Here is a 26,042-nt window from a genome sequence, read left to right as displayed (position 1 = left end):
TGCCCTCTGGGCTGAATCACAGGGGATCTGCGCCTGTGTTAGCACTCATAAAAGATATCTAGCTCAGTAGCACCAGCTGTTTTCAACCTGTTAAATCCTATCAAATGTCTTTGGGGTATCTAGAAGAATAGAACGAGTGAGCAAAGCCCAATACGTTAGTCCCCACTGAAGCAAAGATCATTGCTTAGCCCGGCTTAAGACCAAATATTTCATGTCTTAGCAAATCATTTATATTTTATACCATTTTCAAACATGCCCAGGTCTGAAAAGAACAGTCTGCCTTCAGGATGGACTATGGTCCTTTTTGCCCTCTGGAAGAGGGCATTAGACATAAAAATAAATAAATAAATAAATAAAATGAAAGAAAATGAAGACACACAGGGAACCTGAAATTCAGGCTCCGGTCATAATAGTGACCTTGCTGAAGACAGTTATCTCATTTTGCAGCTGACCTGGAGATACAAAGGTGTAAAATGGTCTACAGCCAACAAGTATCATTAGTGCCCTATTTCTGGGGTCTGCTTTCCTGTGTGCCTGCCCTTGGGGCACCAGGAAAGGTCACGGTGCCCGTCCTGGGTCAACATTTTCCTACACTTCAGTCCCCATCTGCAAAATGGGACGAATGACAGTATTTTTTCACACCTTTCGTCCTTGCTGGACTTGTCACCGTTGATGTGTCAGCGCTGTCCAAACCTTTATTTCTCTAGGAGCTTTTGAGAAAGCCAGCATGTGAGCAGTGTTAGAAAAGGGCCTGCTTTCCAAGTGCCGTGGCGGTAGACACGTGTTTCCATGCTATAAAAGTATCAAAGGCAAAACACTCGCATAGCTAGGGCACCTTTGGAAGGAAGGAGACGGGCAAAATGACCTCGAAGCAATTCAGCCTCTGCAATTTCCTCGTCTCCCTCTGAAACCTCTCTCCGTTTTTCCGCCGTACGAGCCAGGTGCCCTATTGCACGTCGGCGTAACGAACCGCCGTTATCTTCTGCCTCGTGGGAGATACGGCGGAACGTGATTTATTCGTGCCTGCTCTGGTGCCTCTTTCGAAACGCTGCCGTCATTCGGTGCACTTTCCACAGAGGGAGGCAGATGGCCAGCGCTAAGTTTCCCGTAACCTTGCGGCGCGCGCTGCATAGCGAATCAGGGAGAGCTGACTCGCAGCCCGTTGCCTGAGATGGGGACGGTGCTGCTGAAGCATCCTGCAGTGGCTGAAATCATCTGGATGTCGACACTGCCTATTGTGCCGAGGAAATACGGCGTTTCTTCCCAAAATTTCTAAGCGGTGCCAAAGGGGATTGTTAGCTGTGGAGCTGCATCCCACGTTAGCAGGGACTGCATTGCTTGAGCCTGAATTGCCAGCTTGGAAAGAAACCTTTTGTGAATGTGAGTGTTCAGTACGACTCTCCTTAGGAAAAAGAAAGAAAAAGGAGGAATAGTGAATTAAAATAGGTTTCTAGTGCGAAACGCCAGAGAGGAGGATTTTTTGAGCCCAGAGAGCACCAGCTGCCCCTCTGCACTAGCAGCTTCTGCCTAGATGACGATTTTAATGAGGCTTCAGGTGATTTGAGAAGCTGGCATCAGACTGTAAATCACCTTGTGTGTCGGCTGGTGCCAGGATATCTTGCCAGGAGCCATTATTTCAATGGGAAATAACAACTGGGAATAGGGAAAAAATGAACTTCTGAAAAGCACTTTGTCACATTCCCTGGGCAAATGCTGGAAGCAGGATAAGCTCCTGACTTCAGGCAAGTGTAGGCAGGATATTCAGGGGGAGAACTGTCTCCTTTGCACACCAGAGACAAGGCAAGGTGGGTTTGTTGTGCGTTTTGAGCACCATCTCTCAGTTCCTGATATTTATGGGCTCTGATGTACCAGAAGACAACTATGCTTCGTAAAACCTGGTACCTTGCTTCATTGCTTTTTCCTTGGGATGAAAAACACAGCAATGAGAGGAAGCAACCTGTGCAGCTCAGCCGTCTCTAGAAATGGTCCGTGTTGGGCATGGTCGATGTTAAACGCCTTCCCAAACACTTGTGGCCTTGTGCCAGTGATTGCTTCCATGTGTGTGTAGGGCAGATCATTCCCACAGCACATCTGGGCAAAGAGCATTGTCCCACAGGACCTCGCTGCTGCATGATGTTTGGCATATTTTGAGAATTTGGGGCCTATTTTCATTAAATACAGAAGTAAACTGAGAACTTTTAACCCAATTTACAGGGGGAAAAAACATGAAATGTTGATATTTGGTGTGCAGCAGGCATTTAATCCCTGGCTTTAGGGTTATTTTGCTCAAAGAGACTGCTTGTGCTAGGACATTGTTATCCAATCTGCTGAGTCTTCTTCCTCTGTTTGCAATGAGGTTCAATAGTCTAAATCCACGTGAGTTTCCCCTGACTTGAAAGGGGCAGATCACAGTTATTCTAGAGAACTAGAATAACCAGTGGCTAACAAGTCTTACTAAATGTTTCTAAAAAATAAAGTAAAAAAAAAGCAAACGAACAAACAAAAAAATGAGACCAGACAGCTCTACAAAAGAATGGTCTGATCTGGGAAATCGATGGGGGCTGATCCTGAGAACACCACGTGTCCTTTACTGATTTTCATTGAATCTTTATGTCCTAGCATACACTGAAATAAGTAAGACCAGGCATGTTTCATGTTCTTGAAAGATATGTATACAATTATAGCTAAATCAAAGATTAAGGTCCTTTTTATTCCTGTATCTCCAATAGGAATCCATGCAGTCTCAAACAAGCAATTCAAAGAGTCTGATTTTAACGATGTTGTTTTAGATACAGAGTAACCGTTAACCTTTGTGGATCCATCTACATTTTCATCTGTGTACTGAGGACCTACGGCCTCACTTTCTGTACATTTCCAACTCGTTAAGACAGTTTTCTGAGTGTCAGGAAATCGCCAGCCTTCCAGAAACTGATCTTTATAGCAAACTTCTGTTGTTTTCTGTCGCAGTTAAGATGTGGAAAAATGATTTTCTCCCTTGGGGTGAGGAGCTTGCATGCAACATTTCGGTCCCCGAGCATCTGGGACTGCAACGAGAATCTGGGCAGTCCCTGAACTGCAGCACAGAATTGCAAATGAGTCTGTAATGAGTGAGAAACAGAGGGAGAGATGTGGCAGGGACAGGGACGTGACCAAAAGCCCACTGAAGTGAAAGGCATGGCTCCTATTGACTGCAGTGGCCTTTGTGTCAGGCTCTCAGCCTGTCTGTGATAGAAAGGCAGAGCCGATCAGTATCGCTGTGATACATCTCGTGCAGGATAACCACATGCTCATCTTTTTACTTTCCCTCCCAGGATGGAAGGAGCAGTTTTATTGGCCACCAGCTTGGAGGGGTCATGGAAGTGCCCAACAGCAAGGACCAGAGAGTCAAATCAGCCAGAGCCATCCAAATCACTTACTACCTCCAAACGTATGGCTCTGTCACCCAGGACCTCATTGGGGAGAAGTGGGAGAGTGAATTCTGTAAACTGATGCACAAGATGCAGCTGGATCACCAAGATCTGCAGCTCTACTCGCTGGCGTCCTTCAGCCTCTGGAAGGACTTCCACCAGACCAGTCTCTTGGCCAGGGGCAAGATTTTGGTGAGCCTGATGCTGATCCTCCTGACTGCTACCCTCTCGAGCTCCATGAAGGACTGCCTGCGTAGCAAACCTTTCCTGGGACTCTTGGGAGTACTCACTATCTGTATTTCCAGTGTCACTGCGGCAGGGATATTTTTCATTACTGATGGAAAATATAATTCTACTCTGTTGGGAATCCCTTTCTTCGCTATGGGTAATTATTTATCTTCATAATAATAGGATTAACAGAGCTTAATGACAGGATTGTAAATTACATCCTGGGTTATAAAGTGCAGATTTTACCTTGAGTGAAACTCTAAGTCGTTTTCATCTTGTTAAATTGATCTGTGCCTTGCCAAAAAAAGAAAAAGAAAGAGGGAAAAGGAAAACAAAATGAAGCAGTAGCAACAATAAGGAGCGAATGACGTTGCTGGAATCTCGGCCAATATGAGAGAGGGGCAGTTTTATTGATCTCGGTTACAAAACAAAGGAGAAATTGTTATTGAAAACTAGTCAGCTCAGCACAGCGAGCAGATGTGTGCTGACCTGACTGGGATGGGAGGCTAGCCAAAAGAGTCAGTTAAAATGGGAGGGCAAGGAGGAGGGAAGATTTTCGCATCCTTCTCGAGGAAGGTTTCTCTTCCAGCTCTGTCTGAGGGGCAGAGGGGATATGAATAAGCAGTTGGTATATGAATAAGAGTGACGGACTTTATTGCAGAGAGAAGATGGAAGCTGTGGTGTTTGCCAGGCTGTAAGCAAAGCAGCTGTCAGTGTCTGGAGCATGTAGTCCCTCCGTTTGTGAAGTTTGAGATCAGTTGCAGAGATTTCCTTGGTGCTGCACACGGGCGGGGGAAGGTGCAGTCAAAGAACAGATGTAGAAACCAGTTCTTTTAGCAGGAGGATTGTTCTCATTGCTCCCATTCTCATTTCAGTTCCAGCACATTGAGCACATCTGTGTGGTTAATGAGTTTGCTAGGAGGGGATGCTGGCAAGCAGAGGCACCGTGCTGCAGATGGCTCGCGGAGGTAGCAGTGCTCGGTGCAGTCACAGCCATGTCTGCCAGGGGTGCTCCACACCACCAGACCCCAGAGCTTCCTGCTGGCTTTTGGGTGTCAGAAAATCCTATCTGTGGAAATAACTGCTTATTTTCAGTTAATTTTTCAAGTCCGTTCGTACTTGTAGTACCCAAGAACAGCCCTCTGCTACACCGAGAGGCAACTGAGTGTGCAAAGCCATGAGCCAGCATCAAGGTTTGGAGTGTCCTATATTTTTCTTAAAATGCTCACTGTCCAAAAAATACTGCTCGTGCTCTTTCTCTAAAGAAAAGCCCTGCAGGTGTGTGCATCCCTCACCTTCTGTCTCTTTTTTAGTTATTTAATGCATCCCTGTGCCTACCAGCAGAGCAGCCTGCTGCCTTCTGTGCTGCACCCAAGGTAGGTGCAGCTGGCCAAGGTAGGAGGGAGCAGAATGCAGTGGATGACCAGTAGCCCAGCTGCAAAAGGGAAAAATAAGGCAAAAGGCACCAAGGATTTGTTTGATTGGCTCAGCCTCATTAATGCAGATATACAAAGCCAAGCTAAAGCCTCTAATTCAATCATCTACACTGTTAAATCGTGACAATGGCTCCAGAAAGTTTGATCTGTGCCAATTCTCACTCACTCGTGTATATTCTAGGCGTGTTTTGGTGGTTTTCTGAGATGGTGTGGTTTGGATGCAACTTTTGGTTTTGGGGGAAAATGGAGTTTATGCAATACGGGTTGGTCTGGATCACGTGTATCGTCTTCAGGACCGGGGAAGGGACCTGACTCTGCTCTGTCTGTTCCTTATTTCTGAGCTGGGTGAAGGGTGGAAGTTCGGAAAAAGGGATTTGTGTGCCAGGAAGGGGAAAAGGTGGACGGTGGCAAAGGGAAGACTGGTGCATGTTATCAGAACACGGCAACCTTTTTGTTGGTGTCAGGAGGTGAGTATCAGATCACGGGGCCAAATGGCGCTGCCTTGCTTGTGCAGAAAATAGAACTGAAGGCCAAAAAATAATTGTGGAGTAGTGAAAAGCACCCTCCCTCAGTCCTTTATTCTTCTGCTGGTGTCTCTTCAGATGGCCGTGGTGATCAGGACTCCTAGTCTGGGGGTCTTTGCTTGACAGACCCCCAAGCTGTCGCTCCTGTGGAGCACCAGACAGAGCCTGCAGGTGAAGCTCTTCTTCAGGCTGACCTCCCATGATGACAGAATCACAGAATGGTTAAGGCTGGAAGGCATTGTTTGGGATCATCTCGTCCAACCCCTCTGCTTCGAGAGGGATCACCTGGAGCACATTGCCCAGGATCACATCCAGGCAGGTTCTGAATATCTCCAGAGAAGGAGAATCTACAGCCTCTCTGGGCAGCCTGTTCCAGTGCTCCATCACCTCACAGCAAAGAAGTTTTCTCATGCATAGATGCAACTTCCCATGTTTCAATTTGAGCCCATTGCCTCTTGTCCTGTTGCCCAGCACAACAGGAAACAGCCCAGCCCCATTTTATTAATACCTCCCCATCCTACTGATACACCTCAAAAGCATCAGCACCCACACATCCCGAGCGCATTGGCTGGAATAGCAGTAGCATCGTGCTTAATTTATGCATATGCTTCAGCCCTGGGATTAGGCAAGAGCCAGAGCTTCTGAAAGCAGAGTGGCTTGGTTTCCCATTTAGGTGGAAATTTAGGAGTTCTCTGTCTAAGGAAAAGAAATGTTTACAACTTTCTGTTGTGTTTTGTGCTGTCACTCTTGTCACAACCACTGCCGAGAGCAAAAGAAAAACAACAACCCTCTTGAAATGAATTATTTGCAAGAATTGTTTCTATAGCACTATATTGAAGAAACTTCAAGTTGAAAAAGAATACACTTAAGAAACTTTCTACAGAAATTTCATTCTGAAAGCCAGACTGAATTGGAAATATATTAGGAAACAGCTGCTCACCTACTGCTGTTAGAAAATATTAGGGAAGAGTTTTGCAGTTCGAGCAACTAAAATATGGGATGCATGACTTATGAAAGTCCTACAGTGTTACATCCTGCAAAGATATATGTGCCTTTGGTCCCTTGAATTAATGTCAGCTAGTGACATCTTGCAAAGCCCATGGTGTGCCCAAGGCCTCACAGAACTGGGCTCCTCCTCAGGCAGAGTTTTCTATTGAACCTGCTTTACTGTGAAGTGATCCAATACCTCAGAGAAGATCCACTGAAGACCCCAGTGCTATTAATTCTACAGGACAATACTTTACAGTAGTCCTAGTGTCCATTGCTGATAGAATCACAGAATTAAAAATTACGTCAAATATTGGAGCTCTTGGAACGGGTCCAGAGGAGGCCACTAAGATGATCAGAGGGCTGGAGCACCTCTCCTGTGAAGAAGGGTGGAGGGAACTGGGCTTGTTTAGTTTGGAGAAGAGAAGGCTCCGGGGAGACCTCATTGTGGCCTTCCAATACTTGAAGGGAGCGTATAAACAGGAGGGGGTACACCTATTTACAGGGGTTGATAGTGACAGGACAAGGGGGAATGGTTTGAAACTGAGACAGGGGAGGTTTAGGTTAGATAAAGCAGCTTTAGAAAGATTCAATCTGACATTTGTAAAATGTTCAATTAAAGTATGTTTGTTTGTTTTAAAATGTCTTTTGACATTCACTTTTAAAGGATTCATTTTAATGGAAATTCTGTGTTGCTCATCTACGCTTGTTCTTCTCATGCAGAGCAGGATGCTGCCATCTGGATGACAGGAATAGAACCATAGAATCATGTAGGTTGGAAAAGACCTTCAATACCATCAAATACAACCATCAACCTGGCCTACCAAATCCCATCTTTAAACAACACCCCTGAATGCCACTTCCACATGTCTCTTAAATGCCTCTGGAGATGGTAACTCCAATAGTTCCCTGGGAAGCTCTTCCTAATTCTTGGCCATTCTCTCTACAGAGAAATTCTGAACACCCAATCTAAACCTCCCATGGTGGAACTGGAGACTGTTTCCTCATGTCCTATCACGTGTCACACGAGAATATAGCCAGGACTTGTACAAATAGTTAGGTCCGTAATCCCTATCCTGAGTCTCATTAGGTGCTAGAAGCGTTTATAGAACTGAAACATTTAATTTTTTTTTCTAAATTTAAACTGAATTACCTGCACATCACCTATTTACTGAGGTCTTACCTGTGAGATATCTCAGAGATATCTCGGAGGTTCTGGGGTAGGAGCATTATCTGAGGTTGCCTTTGCTTTATTCTTTATGGTGAGAAACTTCAGCCTTAAATAAGACAAGAGGACAGTGTTAGGGAACTCTACTAGTTCTCAGTCCTCCTTCCTGACATCCTTTTCTCGGATGCCTCAGGAAAACCAGTCTCTCCAGTGCAGTGTCTGCCCTGCTTTGTTGGGTCACGGCTCTTTGGAGAGACCCTGTGCAGATGCTGCTGGCTGACAGGGTCTCCTCCCAGCAGAGGCGGGGGCTAACTCCAGCCAAACAGCTAAATGAGATCGGGTAGTGCAGAGGTGCTGCTTCAGCTTCAGGGCTTCCTCCTTCAGGAACTGAACTGGGAATAGATTTTTCTCTTTTTTAAAGTCAGATTTCGTTAATTGAGATGTGAAATAAGAATACAGGACAGTTCTAACTTTCATGAAAACACGATTCGTCTTCTAGGACAAATACAAACTGATGATTCTTCTCAAGTTTGGCACCAGCACCTCTACCACCACTGGAGGATCTTCACATAAGAGACAGAGAGTCGGTCACTGGGACTTCCAGACCTGAGAAATGCACCTGCTTAGATTCTCACATCTTCCTTTTGTGTTTAGATACACAATACAATTTCAAAGGGTTGTTACGTACGTGACATAATTATGGTTCCCCTTGTCTAATCATCACTAATTAATATAACCAGAAGGTTAACTACATAATTGAGATATTATTGCTCCCATGATTTGCTTTTTAGTGCACAGGAACCAGACTGATATCATCATAGAGATAATGATTTAACTCAGCTGAGGCTCTCATTGTATGTTTTTAAACGCAGGTATATCAGCTATGTCATTTTACACATAATTATGTTTGGCCACTCAGGGAGGTGCCTTGTTATATATCTTAGTGGAAATCTTACCTAAGAAAACTGAGCTACGATGCAATAGAGTGCAAATTTTTTTTGCTTTAAAAAGTTAAGACTCTAAGATCTTCACTGGAAAGGCTGCTTGTCACTGAGTCTGTGGAAAGCACTAAGCTCTATGGATACCTTGCAACGCATTGTAACACTGTTTGTACAACTAACAGCAATAATTATACTGCTAATGACACACCAGCAACGTAGTAAAGAGGAACAAACTATAGAAAGCAGTGGATTACCTGTTTCTAGCCGTAAGCTTATTCCCAATGGGAGAACTCAAAATGACAGTGTAGATTGTAGCTACAATGCGGACTTCTCTGCTCTAATTCCCAGGAATTCCCTGCCTGGACTGAGAAACTCGCATGGAAGGAGGAAACAAGGCAGAAGCAGGCAGGGCTCCAGGCAGTTACCAATATTTCAGGCAGAAGCCAAGTAACCTCTTCCAGAGCATGACTACAGCAGTTGTTAAAATTACGGCTGATGATCACCTCTGAGTAAATTTGAGATGTCGTGGTATTACCCTTAATGGTAATGTCATGGGAAATGACAGGAAAAGTCATCGTAGCACAAATGAGGAAAGTACTTTTAGAAATCTGACAGGAAAAGTGTGAGGGCCAAAGTACACGTTCTCTCTACCTGTTCTTGAAGGATCACGTTTCTAACCCTTGCTTTAAACAATGGCGTTTCTGATTGCAGCTGCAACTTAGACGTAATATTTCAGGAGTAAATCTGGTTTTGTCCTTCTGGTTCAGCAGTAGAACAAACTCCATGTGCATTTCATGTCTTCTTCATCTTCTGTCTGTGTGAGGAGCAGGATAATGACTACTTAGAGCAGAGAATACTACCATAAATCTCACCACTCCGTGTCTTATAAACCAGTGAATCTGCAATTTCATCTTACAGAAGTGCATGTCCCCATCTACTTGGCAAATCAATCGGGAATTTGAAATACCTTGGCCTTAATTAGAAAATGTCAGTTCTTGATTCTTAAAGCGGGAAATGAGAGTAACAAAAAAAAAAAATAATAATAAAAAAAAATAAAAAAAAATCAGGAAAGCAGAAAGGAAAAATGAGGAGGACAAAAAAAAGTTTTAAATCACCTTTTTGGATGTCCCAGACGTTCCACCCTTAACTGAAGTGGCACAATCTCAAATTCTTTCCCAGTCAGCGGAGAGAAATTGGCAATTCCAAGGTTCTTTGGGTTATCCTTTAGGAGGTATTTGAGGTGAGCTGAGTTAATCTCTGGACGGTCCATTTATAAAAGCTAGGGTGAATGCTTATACTTCAACGTCTTCCATTACTTAGAGAGTGATTGGGCAAGGGGGAATGGTTTTACACTAAAAGAGGTGAGATTTAAGTTAGGTATTCGGAGGAAATCCTTCACTCAGAGGGCGGTGAGGCCCTGGCACTGCCCAGAGCTGTGGTGCCCCATCCCTGGAGGTGCTTGAGGCCATGGATGGGCCCTGGGCAGCCTGAGCTGGGGGCACCCAGCCCACAGAGTGGGGAGCTGGGGGCTGTGAGGTCCTTTCCAACCTGAGCCATTCCATGATTTTATTATTCTATGGTTGTATAAGGTATAAGCTATGTGTATATGTACACGCATACATATGTAGCATGCACGTATAAATGGACTTTAATTCCCTACACACTGCAGACTAGCTCTTCTTTTCTTGCAGAGACTTAGAGGAAAGTCTCTTTTCCTCCTTTCAGCTCACAAGCTGATCTTCCCTTAGGAAAACTGCCCCATCCCTGCAGGTCTGCAGGCCTGCTGGTCAGTTCCTCTGACTCTCAGCTCAGCTCAGGTGAAAACATTTGACCTTGGTCATGGCCCGAGCACAGCTCATCACTACTAGATGCTCCATCACAACAGAGGAAATACAAGGGTATCAGCTGGGTTTCTTACTTGAGAATGGACTGTTCTCCTATTGATTCCACCTGCAGTAACCCAGCTGTCCAAGGTGAAGGCTCCAAACACTGTTGTCTCTCTTTTTTATTATTATTTTTTAAATCTTTTATCAGAACAACTTCCACAGCTCTCCATCTGCAGCTGGCAGACTGGTAGCAGCCTTCTACCAAAATGGAACTGCTTCCAATTTGCTGCAAGCATTTCTACAAGTTCTTTAAAAAAGTAGCTTGATAAAGAGAGCAGGTTTCGAGTTCCAGTGTCAAAGGCTGAAAGGAGACTTTTTTTCAACTTTTACAGTTGAAACTGTACATTTAGTAATCTTAATACACAAACTCTATTCAGACTGTAAAGGATGCTTCCTTTGCAGATGCCTCCCACATTTGTCTGAACACCTCTTGCTTTCGTTTTCCTGCCCTTTCACGGCAATGCTCATTCCTGCAGATGGGTTATTTAAGGTTCTTTATTGGATGGACCTTTTCTGCCCGCTGATCTCATTTAACAGGAGTTTCATTCCTTGTACTTAGCATGTATCGATGCACGTCACATTTACATTTGGTTCATTTGGGCTGGAAAGGAGCTGCATCGTGGCAGAAATGATTTAGCTCTATGTATATCATCCCTAATAGGGCAGTGTCAAATACAGCCTTGAATAGCATCATTGGTAGCAATTCCATAACCGGCCTCGACAGCTTGTTCCAGTGCTTAAATAGCTATACATTTGTAAAGGTATTTCTTAATATTTTCCTCGCTGTAGTTTATGCCTATAATTTCAGAATCTGTCTGGCCAGACCAGGGAGTGTAATTTTTCATAGTATCTACTTCTAGGATATTTTATATGTGGGGCTGTTCTTACTTCAGCATGGATATAATTTTGTACCAGATTTTTTTTTTTTCCTGGATATTTTACAGTAGCTCATACTTTCTTGAGAACTCCACGATGGCTTCTGATCTCTGCTGGAGCATTGTGGGTCTGCGGGAAAGAGCAGAAGTGGGGCATGCTGAGCTTCAGAAGGACATGTCCAGTGCTCTTTGGTGTGTGGAGGAAAAATGAAACCTTACATTGTCCTTTCTTCCCTGCTGGGCAGGAAGGGTGGGCTTTGCAGCCTGAAGGAGCAAACAGCGAGCGGTCCTGGGCTCTGTCAAGCACGCCGTCTGCTCTCCATAGGCGCATAGGGAAGCACAAAGTTGTGCCTCTGGTTTTTAAGCAAAGACGAAAGGCAGCAAGAGCATCGACCTTCTCCAGAAATATCTTTTATGCACAGTCAGCCCCTGGAACTCATTGTTGCAAGATAACGGTTGTGGCCCAAATTCAGCCTGATTCAGAAAGGACTGGGATGTTACACAGCTGGCTACAACGTCTTTGTTATTCCGAATAATAATGCTGCGCTAAAACTTGGTGGTGAGGAGGAAGAACTGTAACACTTAACGACCAGTTGAAAAGTCCAGTTCAAAACCAGTCACAGGGAAACCTTACTTGTGAAAACATTTCCCATTGCTGCTCTCTCTTGTCTGAGTGTTTTCCCCTGACGAGTCAGGAACAGGACGCAGAACAGGATGGGCCGTATGCCGAGCACACCGAATGCTCATCTACCTGTGGCATTCATCTGCAATGTAAAAAACTGCACAGAATTGAAAGCTTGAAAAGTCTACTGCAAACACACACAAAAAGGCATCGTTCAGTATTGTATCATCTATATGTTCTTCACCGTACAGTCACTAATTAGACAAGGTTTTAATAACTCAGTTTTATCCTTCCATTTCTGACCGTTATTTTCACTCAGCTTTTTCCCATGAAGTGACTTCTTGCATCTGGTTGGATGGCTGCTTTGGGGACACGCTGCGTGCTGAAACCACGCTGCTCCGGGTTCATTCTTCTGAGACCGTATGCAAATAACAGAAGCAGCCAACGTCATCCAGCAGCTATCTGCCCTGCTGCTGCCATGACTCGGTGTTACTGGCCTTCAGACAGAGGCAGACTGAGTAGATGGGACTCTCCACATGCTCATCCTTCTGGGTGTGCTGAAGCAGGCAGTGATCCATCCACATGTGTCTTACTGCTGGGAGGAGGGATGTGCTGTTTCGGATGCTCGACGTGGTCCTGAGGGTGATACCAGCAATGGCTGTCAGCATGGGGCTGCTTGTGGTACCAAGTGGGTGAGACAAAAACCTCAAGTTCTGCAGTTCTGGATCGCTAGAAATGCCCTTTAATTGCTGTTCTGCCAGAATGGCATAGTGTCATCAGTGTCTTGGCTGAATTTCAGCGTGAATAATTGCTTTTCTACTTCTTTAGATTCCCCCTGCTGTGCAGGCTGGGTCCAGTAGTGGTGAGCACCGCCGGGCTCACAGCACCATGCAGGTGGTGCTCCATGCAGCACTGCCAGCAGCTGCCACTTTCACCCAGACGTGGCTGTATTTCACTGGAGAATGCAACGAGCACATTTTGTAGCTTGGCAGTATCTAAATCAGTCTTCCCTGAGAGCACGCAACTGCGTCCTGGCACGTGGTCATGGCACTGTCCTGCAGTCAGCTGCAGAGTTTCAGCAGAAGGGAATCTTAGGCTCATACTCTGCTCTTAAAGCCCAATGCACAGAAGCATTTCCTTACAGCCTGGTATGCATCTGGAAAACCCAACCTACGCTTCCCAATGCACATTCAAAAGCTGAGATTTTAAATGCTGTATCTCGTCTTGGCGTTTGAGCTCGATCGCTGTGTATGGAGAAAATTATTCTGCTAGCACAGCCACAATTAGTACTATATCATTTGATGAACTTCACATAAATATGGGAACCGTAGGTACAACCTACTAGAGGGAGCACTTGCATTGCTTTACGAGGAGCACCAAAGAGCAGATTGCTACACGCCCTGCCAAACCCCAGCAGGTGAATTTTACTGTGTTTCTTAACATTTCTCATTGTTATTTTTATTGTTATTTTGGAGAAAATATTATCCTCGAGGGAGGAGGCAGGAGGAGAATGCAGGGGGGTGTTGTGCATGGTGAGTGCAGAGTGCTGAAACCTCTCGACCTGCCACAGTAATATCTAAACCAATCTGGCATGGAGCTTTCAGCTGAGGCAATTTAAACCTTCTGAAAGTGGTCTGAGAGCCCCGGGGGCAAAAAAGGCGGTGTGTGCTTAGAGCAGATACCACAGCAAATAAAGAACTACAGAAAGAGCAAAACCAAAACCATTCCAGTGTGCAGCCTTCTTGTGGGAGCAGCTGAAAGAGAAGACCCCAAAGGAGAGCTGCTAGCTGAAAGCACTGCCAGGAAGTGTGGTGTTGGGACTAATGAGAACTGATTATATCAGACAAAAACAGAGCATTGCCCCTTGAGTCGCGCTGCCAGGCAGCCTCAAGGTGCAGCTCTGAGGATCAAGAGCTGCTGGGCTGACCTCGTCCTTGTCTCTGTGCCTTCTGCAGTCCCTTCTCTGGGCTTTCGGGGTCTCTCCCAGCAGAGCTAAGAAGCAGTGAGAACCATTGGCCAGCTTTTGAATGAATAACCATGGCCAGATACTGAGGGAGAGAAGACTTTACTAATTATTGCTGCAAGTGTGCTACCTCTTCCTTAGGTTATTTGAAGTAAAATTCTGAACAATGCAACCAATGGAGGAAGTCTCAGAAGATCTCTTTTGAGTGTGTTTTAGCCTCTAATATACTTATTCCTTCCCTGAGGGGAAAGTAATAGAATCTCTTTACAGACTATTAAAAAAAAATAGCAGAAAGTTATTGTGATTAAAATCTCTTCTCCTCTGCCACCATTTTTGAAATTGGTCGGGAGGTACAAAAGTAATGGATGGTCAAGGACAGACAGCCGAACCCAGATGCCTACAGTCACACAAAACATCAGACAAAAAGAAAAAGGCAAAAATATTCATCCCACTTCTGGACGTGCAGTATCAAAGTACCACCACCAACAAAGTGTAATCATATATGCCACAAACAGTCATGATTCAGCTTTCACAGCAATGAAACCATTAAACCTCGTCCACCTGAGACTTTTGTTTACAAGTTTTGTCAGCTTTGAGAATATTGTTGGTGTTTTGGGAGACCTCAGCTTGGCTTTTGTGGCCTCTTTCACCACTCTTCACGTTTGTGGACCACCTCCCTGGGACCTGACACTGTGTTACCAAGCACACATCCAACAATGCATTTCCTACAAAACCTTTTATTCTAGCTAGTAATCAACTTTCCTTTGACTTTGTTCAAAGTTTATTTGGAAATATTGGAGTATCTTTAGTTTCATTAGTCACTAACACAGCTGAGGTCTTTATTGCCTTTTACAAAAACACACCACGAGTTTTTTAAGTCTTAGAGATCATTGCTCCACCCGGCACTAACATGGAAAAATGAAAGCATTGCAAAAACAGTTGAAAAATGGAGAGATTTTTTACTTACATTTCACGTTCTTCCACGTCTTTTGTGTTGATGGCGTTTGTGGCTGGGTCACTGGCCCACAGTCTGCTTGAATAAATTGGAAGTTTCTTATCAACAAAGCTACTCTGAATTTGTTAGGGATCATTTCATGGTTCTCCCATGGAGATGACTTGATCCAACTTTACGTGACAAAACAAATAAGACACATCTCAAGATGATACATTTTTATCTAATATCCCTCTACCGAGTTTGATATATGGCATAATGAAATTCAGAGTCCGCTCCAGCTCATAGAATCCAGATTCTTGTGACTGGAAAATCTTCATCTTACAGTGTCTTCTTAGATCTAATGCTCAGAGAATGAATATCATCCCAGATAATTTCAGTCTTCTTAAATTTGGGCGTCTGCTCCAAACTCAAGGGTTGTTTCTCCTGTCCTAAGGATGCAGAATCTAAGGATGATTCTGTCAGGCCAGGCCACAGACTACTCTAACTGATGTCCTGCTTCATGGCTGGAACTCTGGAAAACACAGCAAGACAGGGCAAGCACACAGTTCCTAGACTATTGCTCTGCTTCAAGAAACCACAGGTAATAACTCTGCAGCTGGCAGCTCTCAACAGATTTTCATCCTAGGATTTTGTCTCTTTTTTTGCCATGTAAACTTGTTGCATCCACAAGTTCATCTTAGCTCTGTAAAGCATTACGTCTTTGAGCTTGTTGTTTCAATGGTTATTGTCACTGATCATAGAACGGAATCATAGAATGGCCTGGGCTGAAAAGGACCTCAAAGATCATTGAGTTTCAACCCCCTGAAGACCTGAGTTCTTGTGCTGGAAGATGTAACAAACATTTCTTCCATAGAGATCTTCCCCATGTCATTCATGATTTTATAACCCTCTCCTCCATATGAGCGATGAAGTATCCTCGGCTTAAATGTGTCATGTGAGAACACTATATCTGGGTTTGAACTTTTAATAAAAATAGAATCCAAGTTCTCTGAAAACTCCTTGAAAAGTCAAACCCAAATATTTTTAGGAATATGAAGCTCATAAAGAAAAGCAACTGTCTTGAAGTCTTAACTGCTTAGAGAAAGATAAATCTGCTCAAAACTGTAGCGCCAAGATTATGTACAAGGTTTGGTATCTAACACAGAGGATTATCAATTTCTCAAAAAAATAAAAGTGGTTCACAGAACAATAAACAAACTCACTGTAATCTAGAAATGCACCTGGAACATAAATGTTTCCAACTTAAAACATAGTTACTATCTAGAGAGTCAAAGGCATCACGGACCATCATCACAAAGCAATTGTACAAATTGGCAAGGTGGAGGTCAGCCCCTTCTCCCACGTAACTAGTGATAGAAAGAGAGGGAATGGCCTCAAGTTGCACCAGGGGAGGCTCAGGTTGGGTATTAGGAAAAACTTCTCCTCTGAAAGAGTGGTCAGGAGCAGGAACGAGCTGCCCAGGGAGGTGGTGGAGTCACTGTCTCTGGAGAAGCTCAAGAAATGTGTAGGTGTGGTACTAAGGGACATGGTTTAGTGAGGAAATACTGGTGGTAGGTGGACGGTTGGACTGGATGATCTTGGAGGCCCCTTCCAACCTTGGTGATTCCATGGTTTGTACAATTTTCTCTAAGATTTTAGCAGGGCTTTGTAGTCCCTGATTAAGTCTGCAGTCAATCCAAACTGATCCTTGTTATCAGTACCTGAATTACCATGAAGTTACTGAGACTTATCTGAGCTTTATCACAGATCACAGAACTGCAGGCGTTGAAAGGGACATTGAGAGGTCACCGAGTCCAATCCCTTCTAGAGCAGTTCCCTACAGCAGGCTGCACCGCTCAGTGTCCAGATCAGTCTCAACTGTCTCCACAGAAAGACACTCCACCGTTGCTCCAGGATATAATTTTCATAATTTTTGAGTTCTTTACATATTCCACTCTAAAGCCTTTTTTTTTTCCTTTTTTTTTTTAATTATTATTTTATTTCTCCTCCACTGGGAGAAAAAGGAAATGAAGACAAAGTGGAAGAAAACATAAGCAGTGTATGAGGAAATAAAGAATTAAAAACTTCCAAGAGTTCTTTTCTCCTTTTAAACTGCAAAATTACAGGAAAGGAAGTAACACATTTAATATATAAAAGATTTAATTTTAAATAATTTTATGTCCTAAAATCTTAATATGAAATAGAACAACAGGAATAGTAAGTTTTAACTCTTCGACCCAAGATATATCTGGAAAAATCAATACATATATGACATAAAATGGGTTTGTAAATGGCGCAAATATTACTTCCGTGATATTACTGAAAATAGGCCTTATCAGATAAACCTTATTTTTTTTCAAAAATGAATCTAAAACTTTACATTTGAAAAGAAACTACTCTGCTGTAGTATTTTCAGATAGCGGCAATTTGATTTATTCAGCTTTTTGATACGTTCGTGTGTAGTATATTAAATCACTATAGCTTCTATTAAATGTAGTCATGAAATATTAATTTATAATTGTGCACTCTTCCTTCTGTGAAGACATTATCAATCAGGCCAAAAGGGATCTCTTTTATGCTATTCAATACTTTCCCCGTGTTCTGGAGTGCAAAGGAAATCAATAGCAGCAACATTCTCAGATAAGGCAAGTTTTGGCAGAGACAAAGAATGTGAACACGTTGCAAGAACATCATCGGGCACGTCTCTTTTCGCCGACATGTGCTTCATCATAGCTGAGTGCTGGATGCTGCATCCAGGAACAAAGATGGCATTCACATTTGAAAGATGAGGAATTGCATCCCCGAAAGCAAAACTCATGGGATCATGGCAGAGAGGGCAGTGAGCAGGAATTCCCAGTGTGCTGCACGGAGGGTGACATTGCAAACCTGCTAGAGCAGGCAGAGGAAGGTGGCAGCAGTTCAGTGAGAGGTGTTAGTAAGATGCTAATTGGCATTCTGGTTTTGATTCGCTTGATCACGCGTAGATTTTTTGTTGTGTGCAATATCTGTTGCTGAGCTGATCTTCGCAGACTCCTTTAAGCCGGTGGTGAGAATGTGAAATCTGTATGGCACTTCACAATGCACACCAAAACCAGACTGGGATGCTGGAGCCTGTCACTGGATGAGGTGATTCTTACGACTTCCTCCTACTTCTGTGATCCCATTGGACTTGTTTTTATGTGTTTGCTAACAAGCTTGCACACTTCTGTGCTTTCTCCAGTGGTCTGCAGTTCCCCATTGCCCTCCACTTTACCTAATGCGGTGCCCTTCCATGTCCAAGACACTATTTCTTTCTTCCCTGGGTTACCCCAAGTGCAGTTCCCTCCAGCTCCAGGTCTGCATTCCTTGTACTCGAGTGAGCTCTTTACAGCCCAGGGTCTGCAGTGCTGGGCTGTGCCCCACCTCCTATCACCCTGTGGCAGTGCTCCTCTGCTCCACATCCTACAGCCACTTCTCAAGGCCTCTGTCATCATAACAAGACTCTGTTTCCATATCCTACAGCATTTTCTTAGCATCATAAGTATCTAACACCAGGCAACTTACTGCTATCGATAAGAAGCTATGGTTGTACCACACAAAGATGAACAAAAGTAAAGCAAATCAGCCATAGACCTCTGGTCAGCCGAAGACACGGGCGTCACAGCTACATGAGGCACAACGCAGCTGGGGAAAGGGGAAGAAAGGTTGGGGCAGATTAATGCTGACAAGTCCTGGAGCCTGGCAAATTCAATGAAAAGACTGTGGATGGTTACGAGCAGTTACAATATGGCACTTAACAGGGCTGTATGTTTGCAGTGAGGAAGAGCTTTCTGACTGCTAGCATTTGTCTGGAGCAGGTGGGGCTGACACGCCAAGGCAGAGGCTGGAAGCTGCAGGGAAACCAGTTCATGCCAGAAGAAGGGTGCTGTGTGTCTTTAGGGGCAAGCAGCATCTCAACAACTAACTCTGATACAAAAATGATAGGATACAGTTCTTTGCCATGATAGTTTTACTTGGTCTTAGAACCTATGAAGTTTCAGTTATCGAGAAGCAGCAGTTTTCTCTTCCTTCTGTGTAATAAATCACTGCCTTGCTTACATTCATCCTAAATTTTCATCTTCTTAACTATTCCTACTTTATGGCCGCCTTTAGGGAACTTCAGATAATTGTCTTGACTCACCAGACTGCTGCAAGTATTCCTGCAGAGTGTCCTTATGTTTGTATCACTGTGTCAGGTACTTTTCATTTTGCAAGGCTTTTATAAGGAAAACATTCTGTTGTTTAGTGGTATGTTTAAGGACTCTCCCCTTACAACCAACTTAACAAAAATCTAGAAACATTTCTTCTTAATACAGGCATTTTGGTGAGCCCAAGCTCCAACTGGATACAGACAGAGGGTTCTAAGCTCTTTATTTTATTGTTGTCCTGGAGTCATTTTTTCTAGTTTTTCATCTTTTCAACACAGCTGTGACTCTGATCTGGAGAGCTCTTCTAGGCCTACATGTCTTTGTACTCACTTAGGTCCAGCACCCCCAAAAGCACTGGAAGCATGTCAGTATTCACATGGCTCACGTTTTGCTTGAGTTCCTATAATGGTGGGATGTGTGAGCTGGTACCTCACAGGGACTCTCTCCAATCAAGATGTAATGCATCTCTTTTGTTACCATCTATTTCCCAGTTACTGCCAGCTGCACACTGGCCCTACCATTCCTCTTTCACAAACCCATCCAGTGGTCGCTACCTTGTGCTTAGGGTGGAGTCCCAGCAAAGAGCCCGTGAAGCACTCATAAATCCATTAAATCATGCATTGCCTCTCAGCAAAGAGATAGATTTCACCTAGTTCTCTTATCAGGTATCTTGTTAATGATATTTCTGCTTAATACTTATCTTCCTTTTTGTCTAGGCATGAAGGCTAGTTTCAGTGGTAAGTAATTGCTGCACTCTGTCTCTTCAGATGAACATCGTGATTAGTTTTTCACCCCCTTGGTCCTTTGACAACTCTTTTTGCGTCTCTGCAATGAAAACTGACAGCAGTTCCATGAAGCTGGTCACAGGCATAATTCATAGAATCATGGAATCACAGAATCCTTAGAGTTGGAAGGGACATCTGAAGGCCATCTAGTCCAATTCCCCTGCAGTGCACAGGGACACCACAGCTAGATCAGGTTGCCCAGGGCCTGATTCAGCCTGGCCTTGAAAGTCTCCAGGAATGGGGCATCAACTACAACACTGGGCAACATGTGCCAGTGCCTCATCACCCTCACTGTAAAAGATTTTTTCCTTATATCTAACCGAAATCTGCCCTCTTTGAGCTTGAAGCCATTTCCCCTTGTTCTGTCACCACAGACCCTGCTGAAAAGTCTGTCCCCTTCTTTCCTGTCTCTCCCCTTTAGATACTGACAGGCCGCTCTCAGGTCACCTCGCAGCCTTTTCTTCTCCATGCTGCACAGCCCCAGCTCTCAGCCTGTCCTCGTAGGAGAGCTGTTCCATCCCTGGGGTCATTTTTGTGGCCTCCTCTGGACACGCTCCAAGAGCTCCATGTCTCTCCTGTACTGAGCACTCCCCATCTGGACACAGTGCTCCAGGTGAGGCCTCACAGCACAGAGGAGCAGATCCCTTCCCTTGCCCTGCTGGCCATGCTGCTTTGGATGCAGCCCAGGACACAGTTGGCTTTCTGGGCTGTGAGGGCACAGTGCTGGCTCATGTCCAGCTGCCATCCACCAAATTCCCTTCACAGTGGTACAGGAGATGAGAAGGCTGAGGATTTGGGCCTCGTGGAATGCAGTGACAGAAGAACTAATGATAAGAGTTTAAATTCAGGTTCCTGACCTGAGCTGCAGCACGTGCTTCTTAACACACTGGTTTTCTGATAACCACAGTCTGGGTTTCATAGCAGAGTAAAGCTCATATCCAGTCTCAGGTTGTAACAAAAGGTAAAATAGATGACTTACAGCTTTCTCTTATCACAATTATTCGTTTTTGGGTTTCTCTTGGTAGCTTGCCTTCCTCAAATCGTTGCTGGATACTTCACTTCCAGCTTTACAGACTAAAGCAGTACCCGAATCATTCGGAGCCTGGCACCTTCTGGGCATCAGGAAGTGCAGCTTTGCACAAACTATGCAGCTTAATTTGCAGCTGAGGTATTAACATATCATTTCTTCCCTTCCTCTGATTCATCCAATCATACAGTTTTCTTCCACACTGTTTTTGCCTCCTTTCCTCCATGCTTCCCGTGGTCCATGTAATGCATCAAATGTTCTTCTTTCAGCCTTTCTTCCCACAGTCCTTCCTGCCCTTGTCTGTTTAGCATCCGAATCCGGTCTGTTTGATTCCTGTTTGCATCAAGTATGTGACTTGTGACCGTGAGCTACATCTAACAACTTCGCAGATCTATCTCTTCTTTGGTTCCTAAAAAACTCAGTACATCCATCTTTCACCACCACCTCAGAGGTAGCATCCTTGCAAACTGCTCCGTGCCACCACGCTTGTATGGAAGAGCTGCATGTGCTGATATCCCCCAGATGAAGTGACTTTGTCAAACAATAATCCATAGTCTCCTTTCTGCCTCTCCATGTCTGAGAACTGTTCTTTAAACAGTCAGACACAAGAACCTTCTGACAACAGCTGAGTCCTCATCTTCTTTGCACAGAGCAGCAGGGGACCCAAGTAGCAAGTAAAGATAGAAGGGGAAATTTTCTTCCAGCCCCATCCCACGTACCCTGCACCCATGCTGCCAGCTCAGTCAGGCGAGCCCTTCCTGCTGTGGGGTGTCAGGAGGGACATGCGGTTTTGGTGCTGGGATGAGCAGAGGAGTACAGTGTGAAATGAGTTCTTATAGCAGATGCATCTGAATAAATCTGAGAATCATAGAATGGTTGGGTTGGAGTGGGGCTCCCAGCTCCCAGCCCCTCCCCCCCCCCTCCATGGGCTGGGTGCCCCCAGCTCAGGCTGCCCAGGGCCCATCCATGGCCTCAGGCACCTCCAGGGATGGGGCACCACAGCTCTGGGCAGTGCCAGGGCCTCTCTGCCCTCTGAGTGAAGGATTTCCTCCAAACATCTAACCCAATGCTTGACTAGAATATGTTTATATGTGTGTATGCATGTTTCTGCTAGAAAAAAAATTGTATAGGTACTCACCAAAAAATACGTACGTGATGTTTCAGAGAAGGGGTTTCTCTACCTCACCCCCGGTATTATTCCCCCTCCCCCCTCTTCCATAACCCTTCTCAATTAATCAATGTGAAAACAACAGATATCAAGCCCTTCTCTGCAAGTCTTCTCACTATGAATTCATAATGCCAGTTTATCAAAGTTGCTGGAATTGCCTCAAAAATTAATTTGTCTGGGACAGCTTGCAACAGCTGTGCTTTTGGTTTCTGCTTTTATTACTTCTCAGCTCATAGCACAGCCCCAGTGTGTGAGATGCATTCCAAACCCTCAGGACCCTCCAGTACATATGCACTCCAGAGACTGAGAAGGTGAAGCAGAAAGATTTGACCAATGTGACAGAGCAGACCTGGCTCTGGGAGGTTGATATGGCCTCCTGTGTCTTCCTCGCATGTTCTGCTTTGGAGGATGGCATTCTTCTGCTATAAAACAAGGGTGGGAGGTAACCATGCAGGAGGCCAGATGTCTCTTTGGTGAGGTGCCCAAGGCTTGCCATCACCATAAAGAAATAAAGGACAACAAGCCACTCAGACTATTTCTAATCTGACACTTGCGAGTGAAGTATTTTGGCTCACTAGAGAGCACTCATTTCTGACAGGAGCACCTGAAGCGTGTTGTAGTCAGGCTGTCAGCTGCTTGGTTAAAGAGGTTCTTGCTGCAGAGGTGAGGGTGCATTGTATCACTCAGGTATTGCTGTTTGCTTCATGTTTTGACCAGGAGCTGTCACCAAAACTCTGCTAACTGGGCTGAGGCAGTCTCTGTAATGCTATATATGTCTGTGCTATGCTTCTGGCTCCTCTGTCCAAGCACATGTTAGTATTTAAGATGCAGGAGAGTAGAGAAGGGAAGGGGCTTGCTCAGCTGCTGGTCTGCACCTGGACACATCCACCAGCAGGACCTGCAGCCATCTAGGAGTTGCCATACCCTTTTAGAAGAACCATCACGAATTTTGGGAAGACCAGAGACTTACTGGAAATGCATTTTAAAGGAGAAAAGAGAAAATCTTTATTGCTCAATGGAAAGATAAATGAAAAAAACTATGTGTCAGTCACAGTGCCAGCAGCATTGCTATGGGCACCAGCTTTACGAGATATAGCAGCAGCAACAGCAAATAATAGCAATAATCCCCAGCTGATATCAGCATTCTTCTGTTCAAGGATCTAGCTGAAGTCACAGCATAATTAACCTTGACTGGAGTATGAGCTCAGCAATGTCCTGAGGAGATTCTCACAAGAAAGAATACATACTGTTACACCTGAGAGTGGGAAAATCTCACCAGGAACGTTGTGTTATGGGAATAAAATCCGTTAAAAGTGAGATATAAGGACTAAGCACCAGTCTGTAAGAGATTGTTTTTTGCATCTCAGAAGGGCATCCATCCAAAGCCATAGGCAAGATGAGGCTCAGAGGCACACTGTCATGGTTAGCCAAGAACTATTAATTTGACGTACTCTTCCTTACTGTACAGTTCAGGTGTCCTTGCTTTCATACCAGACAAGCAGACACTACTTCCCAGAAGACCCCAGCAGGAGGTTTGCGTGGCTGTTTCTGGGTTGCACAGCTATTTTACAAAGCCTCCCATATTCTTTGCCTCAGCATCTGCCAGCCAGTCCAGGACTGGCACAGAGCAGCTGCGGTTGTGGGGCTGTTGATAAGGAGTTATCTCGTTTGGCCCTCCAGCACTGCAGTGTATTTAGGTAAGCAAAAGCTCTGCACTTTCTACTTGAATATGGATTAATTAAAACCAGATTTTCTCTGTTAAACGTGTTTGACTGAGTAGCTAAGAAGGTTAACCTCAGAAAATTAATAGAGCCTGGAATAGAACAAGCATAAGCACCTTCCACCAAGAACATCTTGCACAACAGTGGAAGATTTGTCTGATATGGAGAAAGTGTGGGGATAAATAAGTTCGGTGAGAGGGCGTCAGTGGGTAGGAAATCTCTGCTGGCAAAGAGATTCACGAGGCTCGGGAGAGGAGAATATTAAGAAAAACAACACCCATAAAGAAACATCCACACCCTGAATCTTTTGTATATTCCAGTGAAGTTTTAATGACTTAAGTTTCTTCTTTGTGTTAGTTAAAATATTTTTAGTATCTTCCTGCACGATCAATTTCTACTCTAAGGGAAGAAAAGGCAGATGTGGTATATTCTCAGAAAGAGCTGCCATAATTACACTGTTGCTGTGATGGGAATGTAGCACGGCTACACTGCTGTTAAGTTGGAGATACTTTCATGCCCATTTTCTGCATAACTGACGGTTCATCTACGTGCCATAATTATTGTTTTTTTCTCTGTTACTTTCGCTCTTAATAAGCAGTGTGTGGCACAGAAGCGGTAAAACAGCATTTTAGCCTAGAATGTAATTACACAGAACCAACTTGACAATTACAGCATAACTGAAGTACTATTACCCTCTCCAAGCAGTTTTCGTGCAACGCAGCGTAGAACCACGTGTGGTATTGGTAACGTGTGATGTGATTCAGTGCTGCAAGGGCCAGGCCCGGCAGGGATGGAACAGGGATGAATTCAAGGTGTCTGCAGGTTTTCCTTCTGCTGGCATGCCGGGTCCATGGAAGGCTGCACACTCAAAAGCTGCAACTCACTTATCCTCATTTGCTTGAAATAGAACAGTTAAAAAAACAGATTAGTGCACAGCGTACGGCCTCTGCGCTCACTTGAGTATTTAATAGAATTTGATCCTTCGCTTTCTGTCCTTACAATGTACCCTTAACTCCAATTTAATAGGAACAAACTGGAGGTAGGAACAAATTGGCACATGAATTCAAATGTTAGTCTGATAATTAACAGGCTGCTATTTTGAGCTGGAGGAAATAAAGAGGCTAGGGGGATTCTTTAATAGTAGTAAACATGGAACTCTAATTCCTTTTTATGCCCTGTGATCACATACAAAAGATCTAATGAAAATAATTGCTTTCGATGTCCTATTTCTGGGGAAACGCATAGCTAGTATTAAGGAGGACTCTTATTGCACTGATTTATCTATTAATGAAGCAAAACCTAGTTAATTACCTAATTTGCATGATATTTTGCATCCACATAGAAGCAGGCATGAGTATTGAGATGTTTCACATCAATCCATTTTTAATTAGGCAATGAAATCACCTAAGCTGACTGCAGGTGAAAACTTCAGGTGCTCTTCTGCTGTTGGACTGAGAATTTGAAAATCAAGGTAGGGATCAACCCTAGCCTGGGGGCCCCAGCACAAGAAAGACGTGGAGCTCTTGGAACGAGTTCAGAGGAGGGTGACCGAGATGATCAGAGGGCTGGAGCACCTCTCCTGTGAAGAAGGGTTGAGGGAAGTGGGCTTGCTTGGCTTGGAAAAGAGAAGGCTCCAGAGAGACCTCATTGTGGCCTTCCAGCACTTGAATGGAGCGTATCAACAGGAGGGGGATCAATTGTTCACAGGGGTGGATAGCTATAGGAAAAGGGAGAATGGTTTAAACTGAGACGGGAGATTTAGGTTGGCTATTAGGAGGAAGTTTTTCACACAGAGGGTGGTGACGTGCTGGAAGAGGTTGCCCAAGGAGGTTGTGGATGCCCTGTCCCTGGAGGCATTCAAGGCCAGGTTGGACGTGGCTCTGGGCAGCCTGGTCTGGTGGTTGGCAACCCTGCACTCAGCAGGGGGTTGAAACTCGATGATTTTGGAGGTCCTTTTCAACCCAGGCCATTCTATGATTCTATGATCAACCAAGCCTGAGGGCTGGGGGAGGCAGTTCCTTGAGCCAAGGTCCTGCAGGGATGTGAGGTTCCGTTGGATCTCAGGAGCAATTTCTTCTCCAAAGAGCAGTGGGGCAGTGGCACAGCTGCCCAGGGGGCAGGGGAGGCCCCATCCCCAGAGGGGTCCCAGGACCACGGAGATGTGGCACTGGGGGACGTGGGCAGTGGGCGTGGTGTGGTCCAGT

The 26,042-nt window shown here is 44.6% G+C and overlaps 1 protein-coding gene across 2 annotated transcripts in view; it reads left to right on the top strand.

Moving 5' to 3' along the window:
- Positions 1-26,042, top strand: part of PTCHD4 (patched domain containing 4) — an 86,648-nt gene that overhangs the window by 19,745 nt on the left and 40,861 nt on the right. For both annotated transcript variants that reach the window (XM_021393187.1, XM_021393186.1), the window contains exon 2: positions 3,312-3,792. In XM_021393187.1, coding sequence (XP_021248862.1) covers positions 3,312-3,792 — 481 coding nt within the window. The remainder of the gene's footprint in view (positions 1-3,311; positions 3,793-26,042) is intronic.

Source organism: Numida meleagris, chromosome 3 (assembly GCF_002078875.1).
Source record: "Numida meleagris isolate 19003 breed g44 Domestic line chromosome 3, NumMel1.0, whole genome shotgun sequence".
NCBI lineage: Eukaryota > Metazoa > Chordata > Aves > Galliformes > Numididae > Numida > Numida meleagris.
Note: the sequence above shows the minus strand (reverse complement) of the source record. Positions and strands in the feature narration are given on the sequence as shown.